A 19,225-nucleotide genomic window follows, 5' to 3' on the forward strand; every position below is an offset into this window, starting at 1 on the left:
TTCCCCTTAGGTGTCTTTTAAGCAGGAATAATACATTTCTCTCTTTTTCATCTTCAGGTTTTCCGTAGGAAGGCAGTGGAACTAGGTGAAAAGTTGCTTCCAGCCTTCAAAACACCCACTGGCATCCCATGGGCTCTGCTGAACCTCAAAAGGTAAGGTGTTTTCCCAGTGTGGTCCACTATGGTGACTGCTGGTTTGTTTGTATGCCTTGAACGTTTCAAAAATATAGTGGTGGTGATGTAAAGCAACATGCATTGAGCCAAGTTACATTAGAGCAGGGGTCGGCTAACTGCGGCTCTCGAGCCACATGCAGCTCTTTGGCGCTGCCCTAGTGGCTCTCTGGAGCTTTTTCATAAATGTATGAAAATGTAAAAAAGATGGGATTTTTTTTTTTTTTAACATGCTTTCTGTAGGAGGACAAACATGACATGTTTTCCAACGTTGTAAAAATGTGTAGAATAAATATAAAATTGTAAAATATCATAGCGACACGCATGATTTTCAGCATGGCGTGGTGCCAGGCAGGTGGCTGTTGCAAACAAAACAAATACCTGTGCCTGAACATGAACTACATCAAATCCAAACACCCCACCCGCCAGATAAGAGCTGGCAGTCCCGCATGAAGATTAAAGTTACATTTTACCGATGTTGAGACGTTGTCCAGTTATGTCCGAAAACAGAAGTCACATTAAATGGGTAAGAACACAATCCTGTCAAAGGCACATATTTAGTAACACATTTACTGTTTATATAAAGTGATTTTTGATTTTTGTCAGGATATATTTAGAATGACACATAGGGATATTATTGTGTTGTGATACTCAGGTCCGATCGGCTGCGTTGTAGTGTGTGTGTCAAAAGAGAAGAGAATGCTGCTGCGTTTTGCGCTGATTTTAAAGCTTAGAATGCACAAATTATTGTATGAAATAAAATAACAGTGATTAAACATTTACAGGAAAACTGATATTGTGTACATATCGGTCAAAAAAATTACTGAGTTTTTAATCTTATTGTGTTGTTGTTGCGTCCAGAAGAAGTCAGAAAGTACGACACTCTTTTTAACTTTTATTGCCAATGTTGTGCCAATAGGTTCTATTCCGACACATATTCTTTCTCGTGCGCACACATCTTTTTCTCTCACCCACAACACTTCTCATTCTCCACCTCTTACAAACACTTCTGAACTCTGAACATGACCATACAGATTTACACCAGCATGCCGTTATAACAGTTGTTTAACAGTTTTGTTTATTTACAATTACATGATAGCTTTCTCTCGTCCCATGTCCCGAACAACCGAATAGCGTTGCAAATAATAATAGTGTCCTTTGCCGTGTCTCGTTTAGAAGTTGCACAGTCCATATTCACGAAGGTATTTTCCTCTGGTTATTAAAACGTCCATTAAAAGTAAACTGATGATTGTGAATGATTAGTTCCAGTGTAGACAAATATGTCCATGTTGTGGTTCAGTGGTTGTCGTCTATCATCTTGCTTCACTGGAAGGAAATACAGAATCTAGTCAACAACAGCTGCAGTTGCTCCTTTTGGAGACACTGCCCCTTAGTGTTTTGGAAGAGAATTACTCAAAACAAAAATGATATCCAAAATCTGATTTCTTTATTGTATTTCTATAATTTCATCATTGCAATGAAACACAATACACTCATGTCGCAATAGAAGTTCGACTTAAAGCACCATCCTAAAGCAGGGTCGTCATGTGATGCATTATTCTCTCCAGGGCGCACTGCGGGGAAAATAAACATTCAATCATGAATGCTTATTATGTATTTGTAGCGTACATAGTCATTTTGATAGTAGGCTAATATAGACACTTACAGCCTTCATTAAAAAGACTTATATGAGGCTTTTATTTTTTTCGCGGCTCCAGACAGATTTGTTTTTAGTTTTTTTGGTCGAATATTCCAACATTTTGGGTGGCCGACACCTGCAATTAGAGTAATCTCGTGACACAACACCAAACAAAATGGCACAAAACAAAATAATCAGGATATTGCTATGTTGTGATTGCACCAATTCTCTCAAATGCAACAAATCCCCACAGATTATGCAAAACCTTGCAAATGTGCTCCAACCCCACAACATGTCTCTTTTGTGATTGTGGAATTTGTCTCGAAATAATACTCAAACACGCACAGCAGCTGTCTAATCCAGAGGTAGGTAACCTATGCCTCGATGTGGTTCTTTTGATAACTGCATATGGCTTTCAGATAAATCTTAGCGATTTTAAAACAATCTCAAGCATTTTAATTCATCCATCCATCCATGCTCTACCACTTGAGTTCAGGCCAGGGTTTGGCTTCATCTACCTGCAAGGCTTGAGCCAATCACAGCTACACATGTGTGGCCAAGATTTAAATATTCAGCTAGATAGTACAGTATATGAGGATAAAACATTTTTGAAAAGAAGATGGCGAAAAGAAGAAAAAGTACGGTAGATTTCAAGACACACAGTATGTGCAGAGAAATTTGCCTTTGTGGAGAAAGCAGGTTTTTTGGCGTGTCATATTTGCACTGATAACATTTCCTCAATGAAACAGTCAAATTTGAAGCGACACATTGACACGTTGCATTAAAGGTAAGACGTAAAAAGTATTTGATTTTGTATTGGTTTGCTTCAGTATAACAACGTTATTATGAAGAATACATTTAGACTCATTATACCATGAAATTGTTTCTCTTAAAATGCACACTGTTCGTTGTATTCAGTGTTATAAAATATCACATGGCTCTCACAGAAATACATTTTAAAATATTTAGGTTTAAAGGCCTACTGAAATGAAATGTTCTTATTTTAACGGGGATAGCAGATCCATTCCATGTGTCATACTTGATCATTTTGCGATATTGCCATATTTTTGCTGAAAGGATTTAGTAGAGAACATCGACAATAAAGTTCGCAACTTTTGGTCGCTGATAAAAAAAAGCCTTGCCTGTACCGGAAGTAGCGTGACGTCGCAGGTTGAAGGGCTCCTCCCATTTCCTCATTGTTTACACCAGCAGCGAGAGCGATTTGGACCGAGAAAGCGACGATTACCCCATTAATTTGAGCGAGGATGAAAGATTAGTGGATGATGTACGTGAGAGTGAAGGACTAGAGTGCAGTGCAGGACGTATCTTTTTTCGCTCTGACCGTAACTTAGGTACAAGGGCTCATTGGATTCCACACTTTCTCCTTTTTCTATTGTGGATCACGGATTTGTATTTTAAACCACCTCGGATACTATATCCTCTTGAAAATGAGAGTCGAGAACGCGAAATGGACATTCACAGTGACTTTTATCTCCACGATAATACATCGGCGAAGCACTTTAGCTACAGAGCTAACGGGATAGCATCGTGCTTAAATGCAGATAGAAACAAAATAAATAAGCCCCTTACTGGAAGGATAGACAGATCAACAATACTACCAAACCCTGGACCTGTAACTACACGGTTAATGCTGTCCAACCTGGCGAAGCCTAGCAATGCTGTTGCTAACGACGCCATTGAAGCTAACGTAGCTACGGGACCTCGACAGAGCTATGCTAAAAACATTAGCTATCCACCTACGCCAGCCCTCATCTGCTCATCAACACTTGTGCTCACCTGCGTTCCAGAGATCGACTGCGCGACGAAGGACTTCACCCGATCATCGATGCGGTCGGCGGCTAGCGTCGGATAGCGCATCTGCTATCCAACTCAAAGTCCTCCTGGTTGTGTTGCTGCAACCAGCCGCTAATACACCGATCCCACCTACAGTTTTCTTCTTTGCAGTCTCCATTGTTCATTAAACAAATTGCAAAAGATTCACCAACACAGATGTCCAGAATACTGTGGTATTTTGCGATGAAAACAGAGCTGTTTGTATTGGGATACAATGTGTCCGAATACTTCCGCTTCAACCATTGACGTCACGCGCAAACGTCATCATACCTAGACGTTTTCAACCGGAAGTTTCCCGGGAAATTTAAAATTGCACTTTATAAGTTAACCCGGCCGTATTGGCATGTGTTGCAATGTTAAGATTTCATCATTGATATATAAACTATCAGACTGTGTGGTCGGTAGTAGTGGGTTTCAGTAGGCCTTTAATGACTCTCTCAGCCAAAAATGTTCCGGTTCTCGCTCTAACCAATCAAATCCCTGATCACTTCCTGAATAAAGCCTATTTTGATCAATTTTTCATGCTGTGTTGATGAGATGCTTTTCATAATTGTTATTAAGTACTTATTCTTCAACAAAGAAGTAGTACCGTATATTGCTTGGATTTTACTGATGTCACGTCCGGCTCACTTCCCACCCAATAAATATGTGTGGTGGTCAAGCTAGCTCTGTTTTCAATGGGTACGAGGCGCCATTTAGCCTTTCTCAAAGAAAAAATTACTTATGCTTTTGTTGTTTTCGGCTGTACGAATCGTTCAAATCGCGGAAAGGATAAACGTTTCCTCAGAGTTCCTCGAGAGATCATCAAAAAGGGCAGAAGAGTGCAAGATTTTACGAAACACCAACGAGAAAAGAATGCAGTTCACACTCCTGTGTGAGAGCAAAGTAGAAGAACGTATGAGTTTGCAGTGATCACTTCTTTAAAGGTTTGTTTGATATACTTTTAGCGTTTATTATTTCCCATTTAGGTATTATCTTGATGTTATTTGTATTTCTCAAACACGTTTGCTACGAGTGTTTCGAAAAGCGGGCAAATGTGAGCAAAACCTTAGTTACGCTTTTACCAAAGGAAACAACCATATATGAAGCTTTCAGCACATACACAATGTTGACATCTATAGTTGTATTTTAATAAAGACGGGGAAAAACAGCATGTGCAAACATGTCAGTAGACACAAAGTTAAATCATGAAATGCAACCTACCCGAGCAAAAACTATGCATGTTTATCTGGGAAAGTCTTGATACCAACTTCCTTGACTCAGCCACACACAAACAAATTGTAGACCTTCATGCTTTTCCAAGTTTCCATCTGTTTTGATGTGTAGAATGGCGTCTGGAGCACAATAGTTCATAGGGTATAGGGATCTCTTCCATTGCATAGTTTGATTTTTTTGCTCGTATCTGCTTTTTGCAGGAAGATGTAGGCCTCTTTTGTACTCAGATAATGTGTGCGCTTCTTGCTGTACAACAGCTATCTTAGCTTGGTTGATCACCACTGGTTTTCACTTCCGGGGAAAAAAGCCTGTGTCGAAATACAAACAATACTGTAAACTGAAATAACATTTAGGTAAAGTACCAGTAGATTGGAAAAACAAGTTGCGCCTATATTGAAGCTATTATTATATATATCTGATGTATGACCCCGAAAGACTTACAAGGTAGGCGAGTAAATAGATATGGTCAAAATAGTATCAATCTCGTAGATTCTCGAGCCAACTTGGGAGATAATGAGCGAGCTAGACATGTCATGGCATGACGTCGAGATAGGGACCACAGATCCCTTCATCACCAACAACAATGCAAATAATGCAGACTTTGTGAGAACCAACAACGATTACTTGGGGAAAATTATGATCCAGAAACGTATACTGTTGACCCTAATTATAAGGACGATGAGCTACAAGTTTTAGAAGCTGTGCTAAACAGGTCCATCTTTAGTGAAACACTATAGCATCATGTAGCAGTATTGCTAAGTGCTAAACAAGAAATACAAACATAATAAAAGAATAGCTTACTGTACGATGTCTGCTCTTACTTCGATGACGACTGATAGGATGTCCATATCTTCCCGTTTACATGAAGAATTAATCATGATGCACATGACAAGTTAACAAGGACAAGTTTCCCTGCAGACACTGTCTTCGGTTGTGTGTGTTTGTGTCAATCTCCAGGTATACATTGAATGTTACAGATCAAGAACTTCTAGATTCATGGCTAAATCCTCCTAATATCCAGATGAGAGGCATGATTTTTTTTTAATTGGTTCTTCTGCGTTAGCGCTTATAATGACAACATTGCTAATATTTGGTTAATATTCAGGTCACAGTATGTATATAGAGTATTGTTGGCGGGTTTTGGAATGTTCTTTCGGGGGTTTCGTGGGTGAAATAGAGAGCCCTCATTGACTAGAATGTTAGTGGACTTTTTATGTATTTATTTATTTACGACTTAGAATGCATAGAAAAAGAAAAGCATGCGTGTTCATGTCTTATATAGAGATTGTGAATGAAAGACAGCACATCTCTGTCTAATTTTTGCGTATTTCCAGTATGACTGATCTGATACCATAGTCAGAGTGCAGAAGTGTTAGTCCAGTGACGTCAATCTACAGAAATTACCGAACACGTTCGGAGCGTAATATTCAAAATGGCTGACTGAATTTGTGGCATTTTGTGATGCTTAGACAGTATTTTCATATACTTTGTGGATTTTATATACAATTGGATATGGTTTAATGAATACAATGAAACACAATTACGCATATAAAGTCAACTTGTATTTCCACTCTACTGATACTTTAAGCATCCTGTGTAACAGTGTGGTGTCATACTAGACTTTGCTTGTCTTCGTTTCCATTGTTTTCTCAAACTATACTTTATTACTTCACATTTCATTGCGTCAATGTAATCTCCATAGTTTATGAAGTAAAAGAACCGACCCATAATTCATAGATAATTGAGTTACCTATTATTCCTACCAGGCTTGCTGCTTTTGTTCCAATCTTTTTTGCAACTACACCGCATGAAGAGAGCCCAGGTCTTCCATTTTGGCTCTTTGGCTCTATTCGCTCCCCTGCTCCCTCCCGTCACCGGAGGGAACCACAACACGCCACAGTTTGTCAGCCGTTAATTAAAAATCTAGTCGTCATGGGGATAAACGTGCCGTAACAAATAAAATTATTCTCTGTTTACACGGGCAAACGAACTCTGGATTGAGAAACACCCCAGGAGGAAGAATTGGAGGTTGGAGGGGAGTTACGTCTCCACATGAGGACGCTCCTGAGAGGATTTGATTTAAAGGGAATTGCAGGTGTGTCCTAATGACTGCCTGCATTCACACTGTTGTAAGATGGAGGTGACATTGAGAGTTGAATCACTGTGTTCAGAAGGAGATGCTCTACTTCCTGTTAGGTCCTTGACACACATAGTAGGAAAGTGTAAGAAACAAAGACACTTCTTTTTCCATCCTCATCTTTTTATTGCTCCCTACTGAATTCCTACCTTGTCTTTCCTGGGCTGCTTCATTGTTCCCAGATGGACCCAGTATCTCCATTATAAGTAACAAGAAGTTCTACAAGTTCCTGTTGTTTATTGTACAACTTATCAACAATAAAACATGGCACAGACTTTAGTCCTAGAACTGGTGTGCCCAAAGTCCTGATTTGCATTTGTGGCCCACAGCTCTTTTTCTATTGAGCCGTGGTATTTTGTAAGGACAAAATTAACCACGACCTCACAACAGAATAATTACAAACTATTTGCTATGTCAACTATATCACAAAGCTGTGTCAAATATATTTAACGACATGGTGAAGTTAGATTTTTGTTGCCATTTTTCTTCATTCTTTCGTATCTCAAGTTATCATTACGTATATGTATTGTTGCATTTGAACAACTGTATTGTTGATAATAAAGGTAAAGTATTGGTATTGTTCATTATCAATAGCGCTATTTCTATTGGTATTTGTATTTCTCCATTTTTAGTGTAATAATGCTCATTGTCATTTCTGTATTATTTTTTATTTTCGCTAACTGCTTATTTGCTATTACTTTTACCATCATATTTGTACATGTCATATTTGCTGATGTTGCTCTATTGTTGTTGTTGTTGTGTTTGCTGCTGTTGTTTTTGTCTCTCTGTCTAATCCCCTCTTGTCCCCACAATTCCCCCCTCTGTCTTCCTTTTTTTCTCTTTCTATCCCCTCCTGCTTCGGCCCGGCTGCACCAAATGATAATATAAATACATTTAATAAAGTCAAATACAAATAACCCAACAAGAGAAGTATCCTACACTTCTCTTTTGTAAAGTAAATCTGAACAGCCGATATGGGCATCTACACTAACTATATGATTTGCCTGAGAAGCTGGACAGGACATAAAAAAAAAAAAATTAAAAAAAAAAAAAAAGATTGTTGTTGCCTTGGTTTTAGCAAAATAAAAGCTGAAGAATATCAAACTTGAAAAACACTCAGGGCACAGACCTCCACCAGGCCCTATCTCACATTGTAAATAATTCCCCCCCCCCAAAAATCCTGAATCCAGACGGTCGCTCGCAAAATGTAATTATTTGTTCCAAATGCCTTTTAACTATTTGAGTTATTTATAGCGCAATGTAATAAACCGAGTGAACCCTATCCACTCTCTTTATCTCTTACCCTTTTTCCACTTCAACGGTTCCAGTGCCGGTTCGGAGCAGGATATCAGAGTTTATGTTTTTTATTGTTAAGGCACCAGAGGATGCTCCCCACTTTGGAGTTGTTTGCTAGCTCCTTTCTAGCACCTGAGGGTGGATGTTGAGCTGTTAGCATACAAACATGAAGTTGAGCCTCATAACAAAGGTACCAAAATAGAAATGATCAGGATCACCCCCAAAATATAATCACTTGTTCCTATTCCATGGCTGAAATTTCCTGAAAGCTTCATGAAATCCACTTTTAACTTTTTGGGATATGTTAGATAAGTTATGTAACTGACAGACACATCCTGGCGATCACACAATCTCCTGGCGGGGGTAATGCGTGTACGGTGGACCTACTCGCTAGCTTGGGAATTCTTCGCGAGCTACATCCAGCAGTGGCCTTTGAAGCAGCGGCGTCCACTACCAGCGGAGACCGTCAACGAAAGAGACGTAAGCGGTGCGCTCAGAAGCAGAAGCGGGGGTGTCGGGCGGGGCTAACAACAAAGCTAAAGGCATTTTTGTTAGCGGGGCTAACGAAAAAGCTAAATGCTAATCCACAAAGAAGCGCTAATAAGGAGTCTGTTAAGATAGAACTAGCCAGCGCCAGGCTGGATAATCCCTGCACACATAGCAATTCTCTTAGAATAATATACAACTCACATAATGTTTTTTCTGCGTCAAAGGCGGACATGCATTTTACTGAGGTGGCAAACAATCTAAAAATTCCTGTCATATCAATTCCTAGATATGGTCGAAATTATTTAAAGTGCACTACGCATAATAAACGTAACATTATTAATATTGCTACTACGGATACTTTCAACAAAAACTCCTCAAAACAGCCCACCACCTATAATATGGGATTTTTAAACATAAGGTCATTGTCTTCCAAAACGTTATTAGTTAATGAAGTCATTAGAGACAACAATCTTGATGTCGTTGGTCTAGCTGAGACCTGGCTCAAACCAGACGATTTTTTTGCGCTGGGTGAGGCGTCTCCTCCTGGCTATACGGGAACGCATATTGCCCGTCCCATTAAAAGGGGTGGGGGTGTTGCACTAATATACAACAAAAACTTTAGCCTTACCTCGGACCTAAATAATAAATATAACTCGTTTGAGGTGCTTACTGTGAGGTTTGTCACATCGCTGCCTCTGCACCTGGCTGTCATCTACCGCCCCCCAGGGCCCTATTCGGACTTTATCAATGAATTTTCAGAGTTCGTTGCTGATCTAGTGACGCACGCCGACAATATAATCATAATGGGAGACTTTAACATCCATATGAATACCCCATCGGACCCTCCATGCGTGGCGCTCCAGACTATAATTGATAGCTGTGGTCTTACACAAATAATAAATGAACCCATGCATCGCAACGGTAATACGATAGATCTAGTGCTCGTCAGGGGTGTCACCACCTCCAAAGTTACGATACTCCCGTACACTAAAGTAATGTCCGATCATTACCTTATAAAATTCGAAGTTCTGACTCATTGTCAACAAACTAATAATAATAATAATAACTACTACAGCAGCCGCAACATTAATGCTGCCACAACGACGACTCTTACTGACCTACTGCCTTCGGTAATGGCACCATTCCCAAATTATGTGGGCTCTATTGATAACCTCACTAACAACTTTAACGACACCCTGCGCGACACCATTGATAGTGTAGCACCGCTAAAGCTAAAAAGGGCCCCTAAAAGGCGTACCCCATGGTTTACAGAAGAAACTAAAGCCCAGAAATTATCATGTAGAAAGCTGGAACGCAAATGGCGTGCGACTAAAATTGAGGTTTTCCATCAAGCATGGAGTGATAGTTTAATAACTTATAAACGCATGCTTACCTCAGCTAAAGCTAAATATTACTCAAATCTCATCCACCTCAACAAAAATTATCCTAAATTTTTGTTTAGTACAGTAGCATCGCTAACCCAACAAGGGACTCCTCCAAGTAGCTCCACCCACTCAGCAGATGACTTTATGAATTTCTTTAATAAGAAAATTGAAGTCATTAAAAAAGAGATTAAAGACAATGCATCTCAGCTACAACTGGGTTCTATTAACACAAATACGACTGTATATACGACGGACACTGCCCTCCAAAATAGTTTCTCCCTCTTTGATGAAATAACATTGGAGGAATTGTTAAAATGTGTAAATGGGACAAAACAAACAACATGTTTACTTGACCCAATTCCTGGGAAACTTATCAAGGAGCTTTTTGTTTTATTAGGTCCATCAGTGTTAAATATTATAAACGTATCACTTTCCACTGGTACTGTTCCCCTAGCATTTCAAAAAAGCGGTTATTCATCCTCTACTCAAAAGACCTAACCTCCATCCTGACCTCATGGTAAACTACCGGCCGGTGTCCCACCTTCCGTTTATCTCGAAAATCCTCGAAAAAATTGTCGCACAGCAGCTAAATTAACACTTAGCGTCTAACAATCTCTGTGAACCTTTTCAATCCGTTTTCAGGGCAAATCACTCTACGGAGACAGCCCTCGCAAAAATGACTAATGATCTATTGCTAACGATGGATTCTGATGCTTCATCTATGTTGCTGCTTCTTGATCTTAGCGCCGCTTTCGATACTGTTGATCATAATATTTTATTAGAGCGTATCAAAACGCGTATTGGGATGTCAGACTTAGCCTTGTCTTGGTTTAACTCTTATCTTACTGACAGGATGCAGTGTGTCTCCCATAACAATGTGACCTCGGACTATGTTAAGGTAACGTGCGGAGTTCCCCAGGGTTCAGTTCTTGGCCCTGCACTCTTTAGTATTTACATGCTGCCGCTAGGTGACATCATACGCAAATACAGTGTTAGCTTTCACTGTTATGCGGATGACACCCAACTCTACATGCCCCTAAAGCTGACCAACACGCCGGATTGTAGTCAGCTGGAGGCGTGTCTTAATGAAATTAAACAATGGATGTCCGCTAACTTTTTGCAACTCAACGCTAAGAAAACGGAAATGCTGATTATCGGTCCTGCTCAACACCGACATCTATTTAATAATACCACCTTAACATTTGACAATTAAACAAGGCGACTCGGTAAAGAATCTAGGTATTATCTTCAACCCAACTCTCTCGTTTGAGTCACACATTAAGAGTGTTACTAAAACGGCCTTCTTTCATCTCCGTAATATCGCTAAAATTCGTTCCATTTTGTCCACAAACGATGCTGAGATCATTATCCATGCGTTCGTTACATCTCGTCTCGATTACTGTAACGTTTTATTTTCGGGCCTCCCTATGTCTAGCATTAAAAGATTACAGATGGTACAAAATGCGGCTGCTAGACTTTTGACAAAAACAAGAAAGTTTGATCATATTACGCCTATACTGGCTCACTTGCACTGGCTTCCTGTGCACCTAAGATGCGACTTTAAGGTTTTACTACTTACGTATAAAATACTACACGGTCAAGCTCCTGCCTATCTTGCCGATTGTATTGTACCATATGTCCCGGCAAGAAATCTGCGGTCAAAAAACTCCGGCTTATTAGTGATTCCCAGAGCCCAAAAAAAGTCTGCGGGCTATAGAGCGTTTTCTATTCGGGCTCCAATATTATTGAATGCCCTCCCGGTAAAAGTTAGAGATGCTACCTCAGTAGAAGCATTTAAGTCTCATCTTAAAACTCATTTGTATACTCTAGCCTTTAAATAGACTCCCTTTTTAGACCAGTTGATCTGCCGTTTCTTTTCTTTTCTTTTCTACTCTGCTCCGGGGTGGACCGCTAGCCTGTTCATCGGATGGTGACATCTCTACGCTGCTGACCCGTCTCCGCTCGGGATGGTTCCTGCTGGCCCCACCATGGACTGGACTTTCGCTGATGTGTTGGACTTTCACAATATTATGTCAGACCCACTCGACATCCATTGCTTTCGGTCTCCCCTAGAGGGGGGGTTACCCACATATGCGGTCCTCTCCAAGGTTTCTCATAGTCATTCACATTGACGTCCCACTGGGGTGAGTTTTCCTTGCCCGTATGTGGACTCTGTACCGAGGATGTCGTTGTGGCTTGTACAGCCCTTTGAGACACTTGTGATTTAGGGCTATATAAATAAACATTGATTGATTGATTGATTGATAATCGGTGGCCCCCAGATACTTTTTTTTTGTCATTGTGCAGGCTGTTGATGGAAAATGTTTGGACACCCTTGTCTTAGATTGTGTTTTCCAAGTTATTGGTTGTTCCGGGGGTCAAATGTAAAGCAGTAACTCTAAAGTCAAACAAAGACGGGGACAAGAGAAGAATGTATACAAGTTTGTACAATTGGCATATGCACATAATTGAAGAAAAAAAGGCTATAAAATGTTCTGCATATATTTGAAGGCAAACCTTTATTATTATTAGTTATCAGTATCAACATGTCAGCTTTTGTTAATAAAATATGCATATTTGGTCTATTTTTCTGTTTTTGTTTGGGTTTTTTGTTTGTTTTGTTATTGTATTTCTACAATTTGCCACAGGCTCATTAAAAAACAAGCCGCGCTCCATGAATGTCCCTCAGGTCACACTTTTCACATCCTTGGTTTACTCCACTGGCATGTCAAGCTGGCCTGCATGTCTAGAGTGAATTTAAGGTGGAAAAAATCTGAATCCAAATACATTTACTGTTGGTATGTAGAGAGGTCTGTATGCTTGCTAAATACAGTGACAAACTCGCAAAATGTGTAACACTGATCTCCCCTGCTACATCATTGTATTCCCTGGCAGACCAGGTGCATTAGAGCTGTGTTAATAAGCAGTGTTTTGATGCATAACGCCACCTTACAGGCAATGCAATAATCTATTTGCAGTAATTTATTGTGTTGATTGTGTTGGAAACACTGGCTTGTATAGAGTAGGGCTGGGCGATACGTCGAGTTTGTAAGATATATTGATATATTTTTAAACAAGATATGAATTAAGAAAATATCGTAATATCGATATAATTAATTTCACGTTAAAATTACCAATTGCTGCTTATTTGTTGTATTGCTTGTTCTCCTCCGCTCCCCTTCCATGGGCAACTAAACCCCTCCCCTTTCTCCTTCCAAGACATGCTTGTACGTATAAGAACATCCATGATTGGTTGGTTGTTTACTATGATGAATCACAATTGGTTAGGGACAGGCCAATCAGAGGCAAGATAGGACAGGCCATCGAACCAGGAAGGGAAATTTAAACAGACATCCCAAATGACGACGAAAGAGTCGAAAAAGAGAAAAGAGAATTTTCAAGATTTATATATTAAAAAAACTAGTGGAAGATGGCAGAGGGATTCTCTTCTTTATATTGTTCTTTTAGCGATGTAGACGATGTCCAGGAAACCCACAATGCGTCACATTTAGACAAATGTCTGCGTCTAGATAAAACATTAATTTGAGTTGTTTACCATGTAAGCCCAAATCAAAACTGTTTTAGAGTTGCCAAGCCGGACATATTTTGCACAAGAAATGCTGCCAAAAATGTATGCCGAGGAAGATCATAGCCACACTATTAAGTCAAGTCACTTACTTGGCGCTGACCAGAACCGTGCATATGTGACAGTCCATTACATCGCCGACTGGGAATTAAAAAGTGCCTGCCTGCAAATGTATTTTTTTTAATCTGAGTTTGATACATTTTGTATTATTTGCACAGCCATGTTAATTATTTTACATAGAAAGAATATTTTAAAAAATGTTTTATGTTATGTAATTATGTACTACTTAAACAGTTTATTTTCTGTGCTGTTAATACCCATCTTGACTAACTAGGTTAATAAAAGTGCCACTGACTGTTTACAGTACAGTTGTCATTCAGTTCAATTTCACTGAATATCGCTCAAAAATGAAAATCTTTATATGTATACTTTCACCGAAAAATATATTGAAATCGAGTTTAAGTAAAAATATATCAGATATACTTTTTCGTCCATATCGCCCAGCCCTAGTACAGAGTATACATTTGCTATGCACTATGATAGTGAATCATCACACAGCCAGTATTGTCTTAATAGCTGGAAACACAAATGAGTAGCTAGATAATCGTGTCTGATCTACAGTCAAGCATGGTGGTAGTGTCACGGTGCGGGGCTGCATGAGTGCCCCCGACGTTGGTAAGCTATGGTTCACTGAGGAAAAGATACATTGCTCATTTACTGTGACATTGTGACCCAGAAACTGTGCTGGAAGGCAGTTTTCCAACATAAGGAGCCCAAACAAGTGTCTCCTCTAGACCTGAACACCATTGAAAAATATTGTTCAGTGAGAGGTTCTTCACCCCTAATGGTGGATCAGCAGGAAAGCTTGACAGCAGACTCCTTAACAAGCTTCGTCTGTGCTATCCTATAAGCTTCTGTAACTCTGTGGTACGCTCCTTAGCCACTCAGACATTGATTTGCACTAAATGAAAGAATAACGCTGCTTATATCAGATTGACTTGTCATATTGATCCACCACCACTCGGCCCCTGTCAGACACAAGAACATTTGTCCATTATTTTTAAGTCGAAATGGTCGACACCACTGACATGTTCTCTCTTGTGTGGAGAAAGAAATGCGGAAAGTCTTAAGTGTGTGTCTGTGTGGCCTCCTGCAGGGTTAGCTAGCGCTGAGTTGGGGAAAATGAATGACGTCTGCTTATGAAAAGTATTCAGCAACCGTTATCTGCTGCAGCCAGTGTGTCCTACAGCTCCTCTATTAACATTCAGCCTGATAAAGAGCTTTGCGAGTTCACTGCACTACACATTCATTCACTGGCATGCAGCATTCTTTGACACCCTCCACCCTCTCACCCCCCGTCATTTCACTTTGAGTTTGGTTGCCTGGATACATTTTCATCCCCGAATACGCTGTATGGACTTTTAAATAATGGGACATGCGTCTTATTTAATGAACAAATTATTCGGCTGTTTCACTTAGCTGTCCCTGAATCGACATTTTGTACAACTGTATGCTATTTCTGTCAGAGTTTGAATGTTCTTTTGCATTCTGAATCAATTCAACGAGGGTGCGATGAAGTTAGTTAGTTCACGCTCTCTCTTTCAAAAGCCACTGTAAAAAGTGTCAGTTTATTTGACAGATTTGCTCCTTCAGCTGCAGCTCAGCTCAAAGGCTAAAGCAATCAATGCTAAGCTCCCGGGGTCTCGCTGTTTGATTAATAGGCCTAGACGCTGAGTGGCTCCATTAGTGCGGCCTAGTGGGCTCGTCATCCTGGCTTGACCCACTTGAGCGTCGCTCTGTCCCACCGTGGATGTCGTAAGAAAGTGTTCCGCTTAATGAAGAATGATTGCATTAACATTTTTCTGATGTGTTTATTTATAACAAAAAGTAGAATAAAAGTTTGTTCGTAGAAAAATAACATCACAATAAGTGACAGGTATTCAGATAAACCTTTCTAATAATGTTTATTTTAGTTTTGACACTGGTTTCAGCATTTAAATGTATCCATCCAGTCATATCTATTTATCTGGGTCTGAGTGGGGCGGGCATCAGTCTCCATAGGTCAACCCAGGAATCAAGGTCTCTTCTCAACATGAAGGAGCAGCATCTTGACTCAGAGCCCCTCACGTTTGACAGAGCTCCTCAACTTATCTTTAAGGATACATTTAGGAACCTTGCAGAGAAAAGTATTTTCGGACAAGACAATTTTGTCTTTTCGGTCACTACTTATGTTTCATATCTCAAGATTTAGATTTAAAGAACAAAGAACAGGTCACCCACCATCTACTTCCAGCCCAACACATTGCACCGGATCCTAATGTTTCTACCCCAGTAGGTGGTAGGTCTACAGAGGGTATATCTTGGCTCCGGGCCCTGGTGTCACACAGCCGGGTGATGTGTGTTGTTGGGTCCTCTAAATCACTGTTAATCTGACCTGTCATCTCGAGACTGTTTGACTTTGGAGACCCTACCAGCGACATGTAGACCTGGAAAACATAACAGCTAATGTCACTCAGGCACTCAAACCCTTCTACCACGATAAGGCAAAGAGGCAAAAAAATGTGTGTGTATATATATATATATATTTATACACTTATATATATACACATATATAACACACACATTTCTCTACAGAATTTCCTCTCTGGTCAACAAAAGCACCTTGAGGATTCTGGCGGGAACTCTCGTTCAACCCTTTTTCGATTATGCATGCACCTCCTGGTACCCTAGCACCTCCAAAACCCTCAAATCTAAACTCCAAACATCTCAGAACAAGCTAGTCAGGTTACTTCTAGACCTCCACCCCAGATCCCACCTCACTCCTACCCACTTCTCTAAAGTGGGCTGGCTCAAGGTGGAGGACAGAGTTAAACAACTTGCACTGAGCCTAGTCTATAAAATCCGCTACACCTCCCTGATACCGAAGTACATGTCAAACTACTTCCTTAACGTAAATGACCGCCATAACCACAACACCAGGGGGTGCTCCACTAACCACGTTAAACGCAGATTCTGAACTAACAAAGGTCTTAACTCATTCTCTTTCTATGCCACATCAATGTGGAATGCGCTCCCAACAGGTATAAAAGAAAGGGCATCTCTATCCTCCTTCAAAACCGCAATAAAAGTTCACCTCCAGGCAGCTACAACCCTAAACTAACACCCTCCCCGGATTGCTAATAATCAAATGTAAACAATCAAATGCAGATACTTTTTCTTTTTCTTATGCCTTCTGATCTCTCTCTCTCTCTCTCTCTCTCTCTCTCTCTCTCTCTCTCTCTCTCTCTATGTCCACTACTTGATGTCCATACCCCCCCCCCCCCATCCCCCACCCCCTCCACACCCCTGATTGTAAATAATGTAAATAATTCAATGTGATTATCTTGTGTGATGACTGTATTATGATGATAGTATATATGATAGTATATATCTGTATCATGAATCAATTTAAGTGGACCCCGACTTAAACAAGTTGAAAAACTTATTCGGGTGTTACCATTTAGTGGTCAATTGTACGGAATATGTACTTCACTGTGCAACCTACTAATAAAAGTCTCAATCAATCAATATATATATATATATATATATATATATATATATATATATATATATATATATATATATATATATATATATATATATATATATATATATACATACATACATACATACATACATACATACATACATACATACATACATACATACATACATACATACATATATATATATGTGTGTGTTATATATGTGTATATATATAAGTGTATAATATATATATATATATATATATATATATATATATATATATATATATATATATATATATATATATATATATATATATATATATATATATATATATATATATATATACAAAATGATTTGCCTGATCGACTAGGAGACACCGAGAGTAACAAGCAGTAGAAAATGGATTAGAAAAGACAGATTTAGAAAAATAATAATAATTAAAAAAAAAAAAAACAGGGCTGTAGTTTGGGGACCACTGGTCTATCTTATCCTATGCTATCCTATCCTATAATTGCTTCGTATGCCTAAAACACAGTTTGCATGTGGAAAGATGCCCAAAAACACAGTTTTACATTATTTTGGTTCAGAATTGTTTTGTAAATGTCAGTGGAATGTTGGTCATTCTTCAACCTCTTAGTTTCACCTTTACCCACAAACGGACAAACTCTATAAAGTGCTGACATGCCACTTTATACATGTTGACAAACCTAATGTTGTCCTTTTACTCAAAGTGTGGCAAAGCACTGTCATGCGGCCACAGGCTCCGGGCGCCATGATTTAAAGCCTCTAATTAAGTCACTGTGAACTGTGAATCCATCGCAATTCACATTTTCTCCCTTCCTTGCCTCGAGGAGGCGAAGGAGGAGGGCCGCAATAGATTTCAACACAGGGAGAAAGAGCTATGGAGGGAATAAAAGAGGCTGCGGCATGGAAGCAGAAAATATATCTGGGCCAACGTCTGCGCTTCATCTGAGCACATAGCGCACTTGAATGGGAGAGCGGGGAGCGCCTTTGCAACGACGCGCCAGAGGAGCCGGGAGACGCCGCATCCTTTTACGATTCACTAATTTATGGAGATGGGACGCCCGCTCTGTTTTTCCAGGTTGGCGCGCCGCACCAAAGCATTACGGTCGCCGCGGGGCATCACATCATTGGGCCGTGATTGGTCATTTCACAGCCGGAGAGGAAACGACTCTCGGTGTGGGAGCTTGACAGGAAGGACGAGTGGTCGCTCCACAAAGAACAGACAAGAAGGAGGCTAGAATATGTCCTCCACGTGGAGTGGATGTCAGGCCAGTGTTCCACTTGAATGTGACTCTTACAGGTCATGAGCCTCAATTTACAGACTGGCTAGCACATTAAGGGACTGATTTACTAAAGGGTTGAGTGTACTAAAACACATGCAAACATGATAGCACACGCAAAGTTGATCAACTAAACGTGTGGAGATTATCTCTCCATCCATCCATCCATCCATCCATCCATCCATCTTCTTCCGCTTATCCGAGGTCGGGTCGCGGGGGAAGCAGCCAAAGCAGGGAAGCCCAGACTTCTCTCTCCCCTCTTCGTCCAGCTCCTCCCGGAGGATCCCAAGGTGTTCCCAGGCCAGCCGGGAGAGATAGTCTTCCCAACGTGTCCTGGGTCTTCCCCGTGGCCTCCTACCGGTCGGACGTGCCCGAAACACCTCCCTAGGGAGGCGTTCGGGTGGCATCCTGACCAGATGCCTGAACCACCTCATCTGGCTTCTCTCGATGTGGAGGAGCAGCGGCTTTACTTTGAGCTCCTCCCGGATGACAGAGCTTCTCACCCTATCTCTAAATGAGAGCCTCGCCTCCCGGCGGAGGAAGCTCATTTCGGCCGCTTGTACCTGTGATCTTGTCCTTTCGGTCTTAACCCAAAGCTCATGACCACTGGTGAGGATGGGAA

The 19,225-nt window shown here is 40.3% G+C and overlaps 1 protein-coding gene across 1 annotated transcript in view; it reads left to right on the forward strand.

Moving 5' to 3' along the window:
* Positions 1 to 19,225, forward strand: part of man1a1 (mannosidase, alpha, class 1A, member 1) — a 249,169-nt gene that overhangs the window by 193,961 nt on the left and 35,983 nt on the right. The window contains exon 5 of the mRNA XM_062044868.1: positions 58 to 152. Coding sequence (XP_061900852.1) covers positions 58 to 152 — 95 coding nt within the window. The remainder of the gene's footprint in view (positions 1 to 57; positions 153 to 19,225) is intronic.

The sequence above is a fragment of the Entelurus aequoreus genome, linkage group LG04, assembly GCF_033978785.1.
Source record: "Entelurus aequoreus isolate RoL-2023_Sb linkage group LG04, RoL_Eaeq_v1.1, whole genome shotgun sequence".
NCBI lineage: Eukaryota > Metazoa > Chordata > Actinopteri > Syngnathiformes > Syngnathidae > Entelurus > Entelurus aequoreus.